General features: G+C 41.7%; 1 protein-coding gene across 1 annotated transcript in view; it reads left to right on the top strand.

Annotated features, from left to right (window-relative positions):
• Positions 1–19382, top strand: part of LOC122813016 (actin-related protein 2/3 complex subunit 1A-B-like) — a 494459-nt gene that overhangs the window by 386753 nt on the left and 88324 nt on the right. The window contains exon 8 of the mRNA XM_044085122.1: positions 15590–15783. Within this exon, the coding sequence (XP_043941057.1) occupies positions 15590–15783 (194 nt within the window). The remainder of the gene's footprint in view (positions 1–15589; positions 15784–19382) is intronic.

The raw sequence follows: 19382 nt of genomic DNA, 5'->3' as shown, positions 1-19382 counted from the left end.
CTCATCTCCATCTTCTTCTCAACTATCTGTCAATGCAAGTATCAGGTTACTTCGTGTTGCACCCTAATCTTAATCCAAACTGCTCATCTCCCATGTTACTGTCTTCTACTGTGGGTGTTCATACATATATATAGTTCAGTAGCACAACGCAATAATATTTCAATTTATTTAGATTCTTGTTTATAATAATATTCTTGTAATCTTCAGAAAAAATAATGAACTCATTTGTAAAGCAATATTGCTAGATGCTTAAATAAGATATTTGATGAAGGGCTCTCTTCAGTCTCTCACCTCTCCTGCCATGTGGACATCATGCAGATCTCCTTCCAGGCTGTATGGTGACTGGAAAAGTTATTCTTAAATGAAGGGATCATTTTCCTACCTTTAGTAATCTGAGATCACTGCATGGTCACTTTGTATGACAACATTAACCAGATATAGGCAATTGTAAGTGAATAAAATATTTGACTAGAAGGGCAGTTAAGAAAATTCTTGCAACTCTTTTATTCTTTTTTTAAGATGAAATGAAATGTTTGCTATAAAGAAGAAGCAGTGTGGCTTGTTCATAATAAGCACTGTGTTTGTCAGATTTTCATTCAGCTTCTAGTTCACTGTGTTGCAGATATGAGAAAATCCAAAAAGACTTGTATGTGTTTTAAGGGGTCTGCACTGTCTTCTTTGCAAAACTGACAAGGAGGGGAAACATTCCGAGCAAAATGGATTAATTTAGCAGTGGCTATACATAAGTAATATGATTAACCATATTCTGTGTATTACACTTAGCAAAAGAACTTCAGTGTCATTTTCCAATTTGGTCTCATTAGGAAGCCAAATTCTCAGAAGCTAACTGCTTATTCCAGCATCCAGGGGAACAGTTCCAGAACAGTGCATTGAGTAAGACATTATTATGAAGTCTTGGTACAACATGGGGCTTGGAAAGTGATTTGAGAATAATCTGAGAGTATTCAATTTGTTATGGATGGTCAACACGAATGGGAAGATTTTAACTGCAGCAGTATGTATGACATTAATTTGGAGCACATGTCTGGTCAGGAGTCTTAAGAATTTGCAGAATGTATTGGGTGGTTCTTAAAGAGTTGACACCATCCCAGTAAGACACTCTCTGCTAACCAGCAGACTCCTCAGACTGTACTGCTAAGGACTTCTATTACCAGCAAACCACCTGGACAACAGTTCATAGAAAATACAGCTAGCCGAATGGTGACTAATGTTTTATTCAGTTTTCATTAATTTTGGCAATGCATGTGTGTGTGTGTGTGTGTGTGTGTGTGTGGTTGGGGGGGGGGCAAACTGCACCTCCTAATTGTTTTAACAAGTATATATATATATATATATATATATATATATATATATATATATACACACACACACATATATATATATATATATATATATATATATATATATATATATATATATATAGTGTTGGACTCAGCATGACAAAATGAAAACTAATGATGTGCATTTGCAAAATTAACATGTATTTCAGTCTACATGGAGTTAATAACACTATCTCATTATATACCCACAAACATCCTTGGGTGTAGTCAGAATTGCTCTGCTGACAGAAAATCTATGCTTAGTGGCTGGCTAGCTAGCTATAATTTTTTTTTGCCTTGATTATGATACAAAAGACTTGGGTTCAACGTGAGGACCTTTCACTTGAGGAGGTAAATGTAAGAGGTTCAGCTGTTGTCCTTTTCTCCAACAGGCAGACGATGTTTAGCATAGAGCAGATATGCATCCACTAGTTGTATCAAGAAGGCTATCCCCATGTATATGGTAGGGGCTGTGAGATAACAGATTGTGTAACGATAGTGTATGAAAACCAGAACTACTGTGTGAGAGTGGTATGGGGGCAGTGTCTTACACATTACATGCTCCCAACTAGATGGAATTAAGGTATAGGCCATTCTGAGCGAGGTCTCCTGCAATCTCAAAACTTCCTGAATAGTAACTCTCATCACATGTCAATGGCACATAAGGTAAGGTGTAGATAAAGAACATTTCCTTCTAAAAAATATACCCTTACACGGGCTGATGCAGGGCAATGACTTAAATGGTCACTAACAGCTTGAAGAGGTTAGATAATTAGGAGAGACTGACCAAAAGACATTACGTAACAATGTGTCTTTGTTATGGTTAAAGTACAAAATAAGCTTTATAGAGAATAGAGAAGAAGAGATAAAGCCCACGTACTACCACTATTTAAATCAAACACTTCATTAGTTAATTCATTTTACTGTGTACCAAGGATCACTCTGCTCAGAAATGATCAGTTATGATACAGTATTGCAAGTTATATAAAACTCAGATGCAGGATTAGAGCATTTGTATAGTTGCAATATTCAATAATGATGGCTTGTTTGTACCAAGCTGAACTGAAGTGGGCTACCAGCCACAAGTCTGAGCTGAGATATCAGATGACTAGAGGCTTCGGAACTTCCAAAAAACATAAGTTGCCAGTTTTTTGGCTTATTTATACTATTTACTACACTTTTTATTGCCTGCCACCTACTTTTATACCGTATTTATTTACTGTGTACTAAACTACACTGTTGTACTGCAACTGTCTGCTTTACTGTTCCTGTTAAATTGAATGTTATTGCTGTTTTCACTGTTTACAAAGCGTTTTGCTATTTTCACTGTTTGTTAAGTATGTACTAGTATTTTTCACTGTTTCAAAGCTATCTCTTCTGCTTGTTCTGGTTTTCCCACCAATCAGTGTTTATGTACTTGATCTGTTAACTGTTTAAAACATTCATTAGAGCCTCCTTGCTGATTTTCTGCTGTTATAAACATTTTTAGTAAGTCACTGCTATTTTTCTGCTGTGTTAAACATTCTCTAGTGTTTCCCTCTGAAACTAGGGTAGCTAGTAGCTATAGCATAGTCTAGATACAGACTTGCTGCTTCTGGAACTATTTGTTGTGGTTTGTGTGTTCTGAGCATGTTTTCCAGGCCATCTTGGATCGGAAGGGATCTATCTGCACTTTAGTAAAGGGAATGTGCTGATTGGGACCTGTCTGGTAAGGGGAGACCATTCTAGGACTTGGAATAAGCATCCTCATTGGTCCTTTTGAATATTTTTACATTTGTTTTTCAGGTTTTTAACTTCTGGTATTTAGGCCCTGCATTTGAGCAGGTTTCTGGTTCTTTGCATGTTATGCAGCAAAGCACACTGCCATGCAATTGTGCTCCAAAGCTAGACAGTTAAATTCAACAATTTTTCCCTAAAACTCAGGCAGAAATATCCATCCACTGAGGTCCCCCAAGATCAGTTCTGAAAAGCCACTCCTAGTGACAACAGTCTTCAACCTAGCATTATGGACAGTTGGACTACCCTTGTTTCTCCTGCCAACCTTGTTGACTTGGGTCTCTTAAGGGAGTGTAGCAATTGTCTAATGTGCACATACAACCCTCTACTAATAACACATTATAGTACAGAGTGTGAGAGATGTATCTACACCAAAAATCTTGAATCCATAATCTCTCTCTCACTCAAAACAGTAACATGGAGAAGGTTGTCAACCCACCCATCACTACATATGCACATAGTACCACTACTCATACATATACCAGTAGTCATACACATGCCACTAGTCACACACATACCAGTAGTCATACACATAATATGCATCAAACACGAAAATCCACATACATGGAGGTTCTCTCAAAAGACTTACCGAAACACCAGATACCTCCAAAACACAAGACTGCTACGACTAATATAGTCCCCACCAGCACCCATGACACATAGCAACACCAGTGTCTCACCCACCAAGTCTGTAAGGTATAACACTCAAAAAACAAATGATCTGATGTTGTTAATCCTCGTTCATTCCTTACGTGTGGGTATCGGTTCTGACCTCGGAACTGAGCCGGCCATTTCCAAGCTCGCATCACCTACAAACTCTCAAGCTAAAACTCTTACCCAGAATTCCCCTCTCCCTGTTACCTCAGATTTCGTTTGCTGTGTCGCCATTTGGTCGTGTCAAGCTACTTCTCTTGAGTTAAGTACAATATTTTTCATCATACTAAATTCTAAAACAACCTTTTCTCACAGAAAAGTTATTAGTTTTCTCTTACCTTATCGCATTTAGCGACTATCCTTTCTTGAATTTTTTCAATTCCTTTCCTCCTCTTTACCGCAAGGTAATTTCTTTTTTACCATCGTTGGTAAACCCCCTTTCCTTCTTACCTTTGGGTAATTCTTGTACCATTGCTGGTATTTTTTCTGGTTGTTCCTTCTTTCTTTCTAACATGGCAGATAAAAAAAAGTAGTCCAGGATTTAAAAGATGTTCAGATTGTGGCCATAAATTACCTACTTCAGATGCACATTCCCTGTGTGTCTATTGCTTGGGTCTGCCTCATTTAACAGTTGACCCGCCCTGCGGGATTTGTAAGAATTTCTCTAACAGGACATTGATTGAGAGAAAAAATAAACTGATATTGAAGGGGTTACTTAAATCTCCATTTTCAGAGGCTATTTCTGGGTTGGAGGCTTCAACCCCTCCAAGATCCCATAAGAAAAAGAGTCATGAACATTTAAAGGCCAAGTCTCTTCCTTCATCCCCTGCTGGGGACTCCCACGAACCGAGACCCAAGAAAGCTAAGCTTTCCACTTCGGATTTGACTTCTTCGGCTCCAGTGCTTTCAGTACCTAGACCTTCGGCACCAAGGCCATCAGCACCATCTGTGACTTTGGCACCGACTAGCGTGCCCTTTACCGTATCAGTACCGAGGGGCTCCTCGGTTCAGACTTCTTTACTGGCACCGACTGTCCAGTCGATGCAGACTGTTATGACTTTGATGGATTTTTCGACACCCATTGCCCTTTTTGGCACCGACTACCCTCTCAGCACCGACAATTCAGTTATCGGCACTGATATTTTCGGTTCCAGCCATAGCGCCGAAAACCACTTCGGTACAGATCTTATCGTCGGTGCAGACCATGACTTCAGCACTGATGATTTCCTCGGTGCAGACACCTGTAGTTCAGTCCTTTACAGCCCCGTTGTTTTCAGTGCAGACCTGCGAGGTGGGCACCAAGCTTGCTCCATCTTTGGTTAGATCTGACCCCCCCCCTCAGCCGTGTCCGTGAAATCCACTAGAAGTCTCTCTGAACACGATGTGTTGTGTCTTGTGGATCAAGTGCTTTTGGCCAGAGGTATCCCACCCCCCAGGACCTATCCTTTCTCAGGAGGTGATCACCCTTTGCCAAAGTCCCCTACTTATTCTCCACCTTCATTGCCTTTGAAGCCCCTTGATATAGCACAGTCTTCCCCCTCTACGGTTCCCTTTATGGACCTCACTAAGGGGCCACAGTTGCCTTTGTGGCAGGAGAGTTTTGCTCTGACCCAGGATGTCAGCTGTGGCATATGTAATTTGGTGTTTCACAGCCATCCAGGGACTCTGAGTCGGCAGTCTGAGCCAATTAGGAGAGGAGTGACCCCTGTCCTGGGCACTCTCCCCTCTTCAGGTGGACCGGCCTTCCAGCTAATGGAGAAGGCTCTGGCGTCGACTGATGATCCTGTGCTATCACTCTCCTCACCCTCCTCTGGACCACTATGTACACAAGTCGCTCCTGGTGGACACCGGGCGCAAGGGCCTCAGGATATACTCCCACAGGAAACCCCTTTTGTGCTGTCTTCCCCAGCTTCTTCATCTGAGGAAGTTCATCAAAAAAGATCGTGCAAGAGGAAACACATGGACTCTGCAGAGGAGTCCCTTACTGAAGACACAGACTTTGATGATGTGGAAGGGTCCCCTCGCTCACCCTCTGAGGTATCCTTTGGTGATATTCTTGAAATTCTTAAACAGAGAGGTGACTGGCAGCCCTTGAACCTGACCTCTGAAGAGTCTGTGTTCCTGCAGGCCTTTCGCACCCGGTCCCCTACCTCCTGGATTACTCCACCTGCCGACAAACTGGTCCGGCTCGTCATGCAGCATTTGTGGAAGGCTTCTGACACCGTTGAGGCCATTCCCTGAAGGCCAGATAAAATTTTGTCCCCTCCTGCTACTGACCCCCATGGGTCCAAAGGTCTTTCTGTAGATGCTTTGGTGGTGGCGGCTGCAACTAAAAGGACCTGGTGGAAGAAGAAAGCCAGACTATCCATCCACCCAACAAAGAGTCCTGGGCTCTGGACAGAATAGGGAAGCATACTTTTGCATCAGCGACCTTTGCAATCAGGTCCCTGAACTATATGGCACACTTTACCAGGCTTCAAAGAGATTTAATTTCTGAGCTCTCTGAAACTTTGGCTGGTGCTGTGTCTGATGAGGTCCATGACAAAGTGGCCTCTCAGCTAGCCACCATTGAATCGATATCTAACTCCTCCATGTGCTTGATATCTCATGCATCAGAAGGAGCAGCTAGAGCAGCGAGTTCAGGCATTGTTCTGAGATGACATACCTGGATACGCTTGTGTAATTTCGTAATTTCGCAGAACCCTTCAAGGCTTCCTTTCTCAACGCTCCCATCAAAGCCTCTTCATTGTTTGGACCCAAGGTTAAAAGCACACTGGCCAGATATGAACAGGATGGTAAGGCCCTTTCTGCCGTGGGTGTCTGTTATTTTCTCCTCAACAGGCTTTCTCCAGAAACCAGAAGAGTGGGAAGATGTGGTACAATAAGTCTCAGGGTCCTTTCCGTGACACACAGGCCGTGTTCTCCCCTAGAGGCAGAGGGGGAAACTCACAGGGAAGATGCCCTTTTTGGGGCAGAGGGGGGTCCATGTAACCAGGGTTCCAGGGACTTTTTCCCTGGCCAATCCTACCAGCACTCCTGAAGAGCGGCCCAACTGCTTCCCTCTGGAAGTGGCTGGGGGTCATTTCTCTTTGTACCCTTCTGCCTGGCTAACCATCACCACCGATTCTTGGGTACAAAGGATAATAACCAGAGGTTATCATATTCCCTTTGATCTTTGTCCCACTCCCCCAACAAACTTACCTGATGTTCCACCCAGTCAAAGGGAAGAAGCAGCATTAGAGATATCAAAGCTGCTAAGAAAAAGAGTCATCCAGATAGTCCCTCCAGACCAGATAGGATCCAGATTCTACTCAAGACTATTTTTGGTGCCAAAGAAAACCAGGGACTGGAGACCAATTTTGGATCACAGAGTATTGAACAACTTTGTAAGAGTACAAAAATTCCGGATGGTCACAATACAGTCTATCCTTCCGCTTTTGGAAAAAGATGATGGGATGTGCTCAATAGATCTTCAAGATGCGTACTACCACATAAAAATGGACAGGCCAAGAAGATTCCTTTGCATCCGTGCAGGAGCCAGTCACTACCAGTTCAGACTACTGCCCTTCGGACTCTCTACAGCCTCCAGAGTGTTCACAAAGTGCATGGCAGTCATCACAGCTCACTTGCAACTACAATGATTCCAGGTGTTTCCATACCTAGATGACTGGCTCATCTCCACCCCCACCAGACATCTAGTGCCTTCTTTCCTCTCTGCAGAAAGGCTAGGCATAACCATAAACTGGCAAAAATCCAATCTCACCCCATCTCAGTCCACAGAATTCATAGGGGTCATCTTGAATACAAAGAATTGCAGAGCATCCATTCCAGAGCTCAGAATTCTAAGGATAAAGCAACAACTGATCCCAATCCTTTCAAGGGAGAAATCCACAGCTCACTCTTTTCTACAGTTGTTGGGTTCCATGGCAGTCTCCATCACCACTGTCCCCCTGGCCAGGTTTCACATGAGGCTTCTACAATGGCTACTGCTCACCCAATGGTATCCCTTTCAGTACCCTCTTTCGGCCAAGATTCGGGTAACTCACAGGTGCAAACAGGATTTAAATTGGTGGATGGCCCACAACCCATCACAATGGTCTCGCCCCTTCTCCCCCCAGCAGCCCAGGGCTACAGTGACCACGGACGCCTCCCTGATGGGGTGGGGGGGGCTATGTCAGGGACAGACAGTCCAAGGTACTTGGTCCGAAATGGAGGCCCATCTGCATATAAATGTTCTAGAGCTGCGGGCGGTGCTTCTGGCGTTGCAAGCATTCCATCCCCTGCTGCCATCTGGGACTATTGCGATACAATCAGACAACATGGCAGTGGTCTGGTACATCAACAAACAGGGTGGAACAAAATCTTACCCACTCTGTTGAGAGGCCACTAGGATATGGCAATGGGCGATGGCTACGAACTGTTTTCTTCTAGAAACGCACATTCCCGGGAGTTCCAATGTGATATCAGACAGACTCAGCAAGTGTATTTTACAACCTCACGAGTGGTCCCTGAATCCCTTGATAGCGGCAGAGATTTTCAACTGCTGGGGTCTTCCTTGCTGTGACCTCTTTGCGTCCCTGACCAACTACAAATGCAGCAACTATTTCACCCCAATTTCCTCTCCCGGACGCTCTAGTCCATGATTGGCCCTCGGGTCTACTTTATGCATTTCAACTTCTCCCCCTCATTCCCCAGTTTCTGAAGAAAGCCCGCCGGTTGAAGAGCAAAGTGATCCTCATAGCACCATATTGGCCTCATCAGATTTCCCTTCCTTTGGCCTCACCTGCTACATCAACTGTGGATTCTCCATCCTACCCCGGGGTTGATCTCCCATCCGCAGAATCTGATTCACCCCAACTTGGACAGCCTGAAGCTCACAGCTTGGCTCCTCCAATTCCCTTGATTGCCAGGCAGAATGATCTTTCTTTGCCAGTACGTGATATTCTTATTGCCTCTCTTAAGTCTTCCAACAGAATTACTTATCTAAACAAGTGGAAAATATTTACTTTTTTGCTGAAAGAAAAACAGGTAGATCCCTTTTCAGCACCAGTGTCGATAGTACTGGAGTATCTAGCCACCCTTTTTCATTCTGGTCTGTCATCCTCTACCATTAGAGTTCATTTGGCTGCAATATCTAATTTCCATGATGGTGTCCAAGACTCCTCTCTTATGTCACACAAATTATGCAAGACTTTCATAAAAGGTGTGAATCATCTAAAACCCCTTTTTAGAGAACCTGCTCAACCATGGGACCTGTCATTAGTTCTACAAGCTTTGACAATGCCACCTTTTGAACCATCTTCTTCTTGCGACCTTAAATACTTGTCATGGAAAACCTTGTTTTTGGTTGCCATTACTTCTGCCAGACGTATTTCTGAGCTTCAAGCCTTATGCATCAAGAGTCCCTATTTGATTTTTCATAGAGATAGAGTGTCATTGAGAACTAATCCTTCCTTTCTGCCAAAAGTGATCTCTGAAGTGTCCATTAATCAAACCATTGAATTGCCAGTTTTCTTCCCCAACTATTCAAACAAAGGAGAGTATTGCCTACATACCCTAGATATTCACAGACAAATTTGCTTCTACTTGAACAGGATTAAGGCCTCTCGTAAATCAGACAAGTTATTTTTGGCCTATTCTGGGCCTAGATTAGGATGTGCTGTTGCTAAGGTCACATTGGCGAAATGGTTGAAAGACTGTGTGACCTTCATTTATAGACAACGTAATATTCCATTACCTACTACCATAAAGGCTCATTCTACAAGGTCGGTGGCAACTTCTGCTGCCTTCCATGCCAGAGCTTCTTTACATGACATTTGTGCAGCTGCAATTTGGGCTACCCCTCATACCTTCATCAATCATTACAAATTGGATTTGGCCTCCAGGGGAAGAGCATCTTTTGGTTCTATTGTGCTCAGGAATGTCCTTCTATGAGAGTCTCCCAGGAATAAAGTTAGCTGAGGACTCTGTCCCACACACAAGGAATGACCGAGGATTAACAGTATTGGATAAAGAAGTTATGTCTTACCATAACGTTCCATCTGTATTGTTGATCCTTGTTCAGTCATTACGACCCTCTTCCTGTGGCTTCTAGTGGATCTCACCATCTGATTCTATTAGGTCATTTGACCAGAGGTAGCTTCTACCTTCTTTTGATTTGCAAACTCAATCTGAGGTAACAGGGAGAGGGGAATTCTGGGTAAGAGTTTTAGCTCTAGAGTTTGTAGCTGACGTGAGCTTGGAAGATGGCTGGCTCGGTTCTGAGGTCAGAACCGATACCCACACGTAATGACTGAACGAGGATCAACAATACAGATGGAACGTTATGGTAAGACATAACTTCTTTTTCTTGTCATTGGAGACTCTATAGTGAGACACGTGGATGTCCCACTCTCCAAGTTGGACAACGAGAAAGTCACAGTCAGCTACCTGGCCGGTGTCAGGATTCATCAGATCACACATGCATTCAGGTCTGTCAGCAACAAGTACCATTATGACTCTGCCATAGTTCATGTTGGTGTGAATGACCTGAGACATACCTCACTGGACTATATGAAGAGAGACATGGTTGAGCTCTCTGACTACATGTCAAGGCAGGTATGTCCCTAGCCTTGAGCAGCATACTACTGTCACCTAGAATTATGCCACAGTATAAAGAAAAAATGATTGATTTCAATAATTGGCTTAGTTTTTGGTGTCATTTAAAGGGAATCCAGTTCCTGTCGGCCAGAGAAGCCATGGCCGACAAACCTTGCTGCTTTGCCAGAGACAGTTTGCATCTGGCACTTCTAGGCTTTCGGCTGCTGGCAAAGGCTCTTGCCTCCCCCATAGTGCCTTTTTTAGGCAAGGTCTTGAAAACAACATTACCAACATGGAATTAACCAATTAGAAGAAAACAAGGGTCATGCTGCTAAATGCTAGGAGCTTAAACCAAAAACTGCACTCCCTGGAAGCACTTCTATCACTAGCAGCTGTAGATGTCTGTGCAGTCAGAAAAACCTGGTTCAAGGCCTCAGAGAGTACCCCCAGCCTTGCAAAGCTGCAATGCCTTCTGCACCTTTAGACTGTGAAACGAACATGTGAAAACCAAAGGAGGCGGTGTTTCAATCTATATTAGAGATAAATTCACCTCCCATCTAGTTAGACTGGACAACTCCATGAGTTACTCCAGGTCCAAGTTATGGTGGGTAAGACCCCCATTCAAGTCATAGCCAGTTATAGATCCCCCTCCATGGTTATGACACCCATGAAGCCCACTTGACCAAACTGGAGGAATCCAAATTTTACTGAACACACTGTTTATGGGGGATTTCAATTATCCCACCATCAACTGGGAAACTCATCAACTGGGAAACTTATGCTAGCCCTAACTCACTAGCACAAAAGTTCCTTGACTTTGTTAATTCAAATGCCCTGACCAAATTGTCCATACCCCAACAAGAGGAACAAACATTCTAGATATGGTCCTCGCCAACATGTCAAACAGATGCACTGCCACAACTGTCAGACCCTCATTAGTTAAAACCGACCACTCATCAGTCACCTTTGAGCTGGCACTAACACCAGAACTCACAAAGGGTGAAATCCAACTAAAAAACTTCACCAAGGCAAACTATACTTTCCTAGGTGAAAGTATAAATGCATTCCAAGCCCCATCCCAAGCTGGAAGTGGTAACTATGCTGAAGCTTACACTAAAGCCCCATATAATCACTTGGATAAGTGTCATAAACTTGACTGTACCAGAAAGAATCAAAGCCACAGCCCCAAGTAATAATAAGCTGCCATGGTGGATATCCAGCATCAACAAACTTTACAATAAACACAAAAAGTTTCTGTCCAAGAAAATAAAGGCCAGGCCCCAACAGTGGAAAAGCACCTTCCTGTAACACTCCTCAGCCTCCACAGGCAAATAAGACAACTTGTCAAATCCTCCAAGGACTCCTTTGAGAGAAATTTAGCAAGTACAGCCAAAGATAACCATATGGTCTTTTACAGTTACATACATAGTCTAAAAGGTAAGACCCAAGCATGTGCAGAACTAGTGGCCAATGATATCACACACACTGACCCCACAGAGATAGCAAACCTGCTAGTGGATAGGTTTGGTGAAAATTTCATTCCCTTATCCCCTCCTAACTTATCACAAACCTTCCCCCAAACTCCCCCACCCTGCTTACTTGAAGAGCAGGTCCTCTAAGTCTTGTCCAAGGTAAAAAAACACAGCCTCTATAGGTCCAGATGACATCCCAGGCTATCTTCTTAACAGGCTAAAACATGAATTAGCTTCACCACAAAGTACTCTTTTCAATCATGGCCTAACCCAAGGCTTTGTTCCTGTGGAATGGAGAACAGCAACAGTTATTCCCCTCCACAAAGGTGGCCTAGCAATAGACACGGGGAATTACAGACCCATAAGCCTGACCAGTCTCATCTGTAAGACCATGGAATGTATCATTACGGACCTCATAAATAAAGACATAGGTGACCTCCAAACCCTGGATCCTACCCAATACAGCTTCGTCAAGGGCAGATCCTGCCTGTTAAGTATGGTGGATTTCTTTGAAAATGTGATCAAGGCCATTGACAAGGCCAAAGCTGTGCACACAGCATACCTTGACTTGGCAAAGGCTTTTGACACAATCTCACATTCAGGCATTACCAATAAATGTAGCAAAGGTGAATGTAAACCCCTTCATTGTAAGATGGGTTGCCAACTGGCTCACAGACCAGATACACACTATCAAAGTAGGTGATCACATCAACCAGCAGTCCTGTTACCAGCGGGGTGCACAGGGGTCAGTGCTGGGCCCCCTACTGTTTGGGCATATACTTCTCAGAAGTTCAGGCAAAACTAAGGAGTTGTAGCTGACCAAGTTTGCAGACAACTGCAAACTAGGTGGAATCACTGACTCCCCAAATGATGTCAGTATACTCCAGGAGGGTTTCATGCAGACCAATGACTGGTGTATTAGTCACAGTCTCAAACTGGATATAAAGAGATGCATCATCATTTCCTTCAGCACAAGCAATGTCCCGTCACACTGTCAAATCAACAACAATACTCTTAAGTATCCACGAAGTGGTAAGGGACCTGGGAAAACAAGTTGACTGTGACCTTAACTTCGACCACCATTTGGTCTACTGTAGTAAGGAAGCCTTCTATGTAGCGCACTTGATTAGTAAAGGCATCACCTCAAGAGCAAATGAGGTTATAACCCCTCTATACTCGGAACTTATCCAGCCCATAATTGAGTATAATGCCCCTTTCGGCATGTATCATACTAGGTACCTGCAGCAATTGGAGATACCTCAGAAGTTTTTAACAAAGAAGATTAAGGGGCTCTAGCATGTGCTTACACAGACTGGCTAAAATCCCTCTCACTATACTCTGTATCGTATAAACTTCTTAGGGGAACTTATGCCTTGCTTACAGAGCAATTCAAGACCCAAACCTAATGAACTTGCTGCATATCCATAAATTAAACTGGGCTAGGACTACCCATTCAAAGGACCTAAATATGGCCTGCGACTTAAATAGTACATGTTGGAGGAACAGATTTATCTCCCAGCGACTGCCACGTCTTTGGAGCAGGCTACCAATTCATGCGAAACAGACAACTTCTAACACTGTTCAAGAGGATAGGACACCATAAATTCTTACCGGTGATAGCACCCACAGCCCTCCTAGACATGGGCAGTCATCATTAAATGGAATCATGGGTATTGAATATTGACTAGCATTTCTATGGTATTATATTGAGATGAAATGGCTAGGCTTAAAATGACCTCCAGGTTGTTAGCCTAGTAATCTCCTATGATCTTGTGTTCCTATGGAAGTTATGAAGAAACAATGGAAACCAATGGTCAGATTACCTGACCTTATATTGTGATGGCATTGTGGAGTTTTTGCTATAATTTGCTAATAAAAGACAGCAACGAGTAGCAGTTTAACTGTGGGTGAGGAAACAATGTTCAGTCACTGTGAAAAAGTTATTTAGTGTGGCAAAAATAATACACAGAGATTAAAATGTGGGGCTGGGTGCTTGCTTTTCATGTTAGGTATACTTATTCTGGGCTATGCCCTGCATGGCAGCTTTGTACCAGAAAATTAAATCAATCTAATAAATAAGATTAACTTGTCTGCACATGAAACCGAGGCTATCCCTGTGGCCAGAGATGGTAGTCTTACTAGGAAGCACTGGACAGGATTGTTAAAAGGTTCAATAGATCCCAAATAGGGTTTACTACTAAGATGAGCAAAGTGTAGAGATGAGCACATAGAACTCTGCATAGTTCTACCAGATGCACAAGACAGATGGATCTCAGCGTGATCATTACTCCTAAAATTCACCATTCCAAACAGTAATTTCAGTTTTAACATATATTTTGTAATTTATTTATTTATAGGTAAGTTAAGTAGTTGATATCTTCCCCATTTGTTGGTCACAGCAAGAAAGGTTATTATGACTGAGAAAATTGCATTGTTATGATAGACCAGCAATCCTAAACTTGTTCAGTCTTGAGGAAGGGGGTACAGGGGCACAGACATGTTCAAGGTATAAAAGATTTCGCTTAGAAAGGGTTGCTGGTTGGGTCAGAAAAGGAAGGTTAGCAGTTTAGAACAGATAGAACTGCATGTTGGATGGAAGTACACAAGAGGCAAGATGGATTTTTTTTACTGAGAAATGCACTTGTATACCTTAGAAAGTTTAATTAAATATATATATATATGGGAAAAGTAGTAGGAAGTATGAAGGAACAGTGGAAACAAGGGAAGAAGACAAGGGATTTTGGAAGTAGTAAATGCAAACTGAGCTCTCTTAGACAAGATGTGCAATATTGTTTGTCAACAACAACCTTCATTTATTCACATATGTATGTCAGCCATTTAACATATATTTCTGCAAGCAAAATTCAGCTACATTTTGTTCTCTAACACACCATTTCCTAACATTTTACTTAATGTAACAAACAGCATCTGGTTGATTCATACCAAGTATTTCATTCAGAATGTTTGCTCAGTATTTATGTCTAGCTAATTCTGTAATATTAAGTGCATGGTTGATTTTGCAAATGCTTGTTGTTATCTTCATTATGCAGGCAACCATTGAGCGCTATATGTTTAACCCTGTATGAATCACATGCTATAGAATGTTTTTTATTTCAGATATTTTGTTACAGTATGGACAGTCACAATACAGAACTGTCAAACTGTAGCTCAGAATTTGGAAACTTTTCTTTCCAAGCTGAAGGGTTCACCTCTGTATAACTTTTGTTAAGGATTTTGTTACTTTGTCTTATTGATCAGAATGTGAAATACATCATCCAGATAAGCAACATATCACAGCACCTGCTGAACACTCCGTACAAAGCCATGATATTAATCATTAGGCCTGCAAATCCATGGCAGCCCTGCAGAGCCAACGGAAAAGAAATTCCAAATAATAGAAATCAGGGGCGATAAGGTTTTACTGAACGCTAGATGCCTTGCCATAGGTTCATAGGTTTATAGGTGTTTACTAGGTTAACAACCACAAGGGCCTTTTTAAGTCTAGCCATGCATCCCAAATCTCTGACAAGTTCTGATACCTTTGATAAGTGTAAGCATGGGCCTGGGAGATGAACCATTTACAGGTCAATCCAAAAAGAAATTCATTAATGTTGCTGAAGTAATGCTTATTTCAAACTGCACTGACATAGAAGAAATCCAAATTTCTAAAAAACTAAGTAAAATTCATAGGCTGTCCTTTCTAGATGCAAAGCATCTTTGTCTGAGTTATGTTTAACCTAAGTTTCTTTAACCTCCTGCCTAATCTAGGGTCATGACTGTAGCCTGTGCCACTTTCAGTATGTTGATGTCGATAATCTTCAGTTCGTCAGCAAGCTTGGAATGGCAAAAGGAAGCTTGAAAGGCAACCAGTCTGCCATGCAGCACTTTCGTAACCTAGATAAAAAAGCAACTACTGACTCAGATGATACGGGCTTGGAAACATTGCATCAGAACAGCATTAGGTAATGTACTGAATATCAGGAGTGAACTGTTTCAGGAGATCTTTGAAAGCAAAGCGTGTGTTTAATGATTGAAGAACTATGGGTATTTTAATAAATAAATAAATATATATATATATATATATATATATATATATATATATATATATATATATATATATATCTGTTATATATATATATATATATATATATATATATATATGGGTCTACTTCATAAGATCGCCAGACCATTTGACCAACATTCATTTGGTCGACAGCTCATTTGATCGACAACCTTTATTCAAGACAAAACCCTGGGATTTGCCCCCAGCCCCAATGTTGTGCAACCCTGGAGTTGATATATATAGTTGGGGGGGTGTGGGGCGCACATTTGTTTAAAATGTGTAGTTTTTGTTGTTTTTTCATGTTTTAAAGGAACATGGGGGGCTGTGCCCATGACTCCCCCCTAACTATATATATCACCTCCAGGGTCGCACAACATTGGGGAGGCGGGCAATTCCCTGTTAAGTGCCTTGAATACTGGTTGTCGATCAAATGAGCTCTCGACCAAATGAATGTCGATCAAATGGTCTGTCGATCTTATGAAGTAGATATATATATATATATATATATATATATATATATATATATATATATATATATCAGGACATACTGTAATATATGAAAATGCAAACTAATTTTCACACGACCATTTACTAATATGTATAAACAAGCACTACATTGTATACATTAGCTTGACTGTAGAAGGAGGAACTAAATCTATATAGTCTGACTTTCAAGTATGTTTAACATTCTACTTCCATTCCATCCTCACCTTAAGTCTTACTGTTTCTCTACCTCTCCTATGCCTCTTGAATGCCTCTCTGTATTCCATCTTAATTACCAACTCTGGTAGGTCATTCTATAAGTCCATGATCCTCTCTGCGAAGAAGTACTTTTAGAGATTGAGGGAGTAGTTGTTACAGTGTTCTGCCTGCATCCCATCCTTCCCCCCTCTGTCCATCCAGTTCAGGATGTCCCTAAACCTACTCCTGCCATAGTCTTGTGCACCAATATCTTGTCCCACGTGTATCCTCTGTTTTCAAGTGAGAAGAGTTCAGGGTCCTCTCGCCTCTGGTTATATCCTTTCCCCACCATTCCATGCCTCTTTCTAGTTACTTTCCTCTGGATTCCTTCCAGCATTCCATATCCCTTTCCTTTTATGCTATCCAGGACAGCACATAATACTCAAAGGATAGCTTAACTAGGGCCTTGTAGAGTGAGAGCATTACTTGTTTGTTGCTAGAGTCGATCTCCCTGAGGATGCACCCAAGCATTCAGATTGCAGCACCTGCTTGCCTCCAGTTTTGCTTCTGCTAGTCCAGGGCAGGAATGATCAGCACCCCCAGATGTGTCTTCTGCAGTGTTGCCATGAGTTCCACTGCCCCAGCTGATACATAATACCAGGGATGTTGTGGTTGAATGCAGTCCTTTGCATTTGTCTGCAATGAGCCTTACCAACTGCCAGTCTTCTACTCACCTTTTCAATCTCTCCAATTCCTTCCTTAAATTCGTTTTTGCAGTATTTTACTATTGCACCTATCTTTATGTCATCAGTGAAGAGGGTGATCCTGTTTTATATTTCCTCATATAAGTCTGAGACAAATGCATTGAAGAATGCAGGATCCATAATAGACCCCTAGGGGTTATGCAGAAGTCACTTTCCTAATTATTCAATGCTTTCACTATCACTGCAACCCTCTGTACTCTACCATTCAGACATACAGTTGTCCAGTTCTTCACTTTGCTTCTACCCACAGCCCTACCAGGTGTCTGATAAGACTTCTGTGTGGGATGTTGCTGGCATCCATTCAGATAACATCAACTGGTACTCACCTGTCAATTCATATAGTACCCTTTCATAAAACTGGATAAAGTTTGACTAACAGTGCTTTCTGGTCATGAACCCATATTGGTTTCTACAGTGGCTTCTGGTCATGAACTCATGTTAGTTTCTACTTTTGGGATTATTTTGTTGTAGGAACATTATCAAACTTCCCCTCAGAATTCTATTAAAAATTCTCTGCCCAGTGTTATTAGAGGAACAGGCATGTGGTACCCCAGATTTCCTGGTTTTCCTTTGCACATGGGTGCCACACTTGCTGTGCTTCTGTCACCAGGCACTTTTGTGTTGGACAGTAATATGTCAAAGATCTATGTGAGTGAGACTGCCAGCATATTGGACAGAGGACTCTGGGAGGTGATGCAACTGGTCCTTGTGTGTTATCCTCTCTGAAGGGTGACAGTTCTCTTTTTACCTCGTTCAGCTCATCATGCCATCTCTCCACTCCTCACTCCAATCTGTCCTGCCTCCCACCCAGCATGGCATCCTTGTATTTTTGTTTTTTGCAAAGCCTGAACAAAGTATTCTTTCAGTACTTCTACTTTTTCTTAGTTTTCTATGATCCAACTCCAGTACTTCTAGTTTCTTCTTAGTTTTCTAAGATCCTCCTCCAGTACTTCTACTTTTTCTTAGTTTTCTATGATCCCACTCCAGTACTTGTAGTTTCTTCTTAGTTTTCTATGATCCTCCTCCAGTACTTCTAGTTTTTCTTAGTTTTCTATTATCCTCCTCCAGTACTTCTACTTTTTCTTATTTTCTATGATCCCACTCCAGTACTTCTACTTTTTCTTAGTTTTCTATGATCCAACTCCAGTACCTGTAGTTTCGTCTTAGTTTTCTATGATCCCACTCTAGTACTTCTACTTTTTCTTAGTTTTCTATGATCCAACTCCAGTACCTGTAGTTTCTTCTTAGTTTTCTATGATCCCCCTCCAGTTCTTCTATTTTTTCTTAGTTTTTTATGATCTCCCTCCCATTTTTGCTCAGCCTGGTGAGGCTTGCCCTTCCCTTTGTCCTTTTCTGCTATTTAGCAAAAATACATAGAAATGGCTGTATATGCACCTTCTGATATAATTTCTGGAATGCACGATTACAGAAACAATTGCTACAAAAATGAGATTCTGAAAAGCATTTTTGATCCTTATTTTCAATAATGTTTATATTCATAATCAATCAAAAGGCCAATATTTACATGAAGGTAAAACAATAGATTGATCACAGGAAGACTGAAGATGTAAAGAAGTAAAGAAATACAAAAAATAAACCAAAACAAAACAATGTTTATACACACCGATATAGAGGGTGGCCATCTCACAGTAGCAGCCACATAATTATACTAACTTCTTGATAGAAAAGGCAGCTCCTTTTTTCCTGAGGTTATGCAATCTTGCATATAAAACAAATGGCATTTTCTTCCTCAACAATACAAGCCTGTCATTTTGGAAGCTGACTATATGGCTTTAACCATTCTCCTATATATACTATAAACTCAAACATCTTTTAACCTCTTAAAAAAGAAACACATTGCCTAGCATTTCATAAACAAATTTCATACTATTAGATTACAGAAACCATGAACTGGAAAATTGTGATCTAGAGTTGTATAACCCCACCCACAGAGATATGCAGTCACATAGTAATACATATTTTGACTGTAAGCAATTTCAGTAATTTACAGAAACGGCAACTAACTGCACGAGTCAGCTGTTACACAATGCAA

Source organism: Protopterus annectens, chromosome 10.part0 (genome assembly GCF_019279795.1).
Source record: "Protopterus annectens isolate FY-2018-M chromosome 10.part0, PAN1.0, whole genome shotgun sequence".
Taxonomy (NCBI): domain Eukaryota; kingdom Metazoa; phylum Chordata; order Ceratodontiformes; family Protopteridae; genus Protopterus; species Protopterus annectens.
This window is presented reverse-complemented; position numbering and strand designations above follow the sequence as displayed.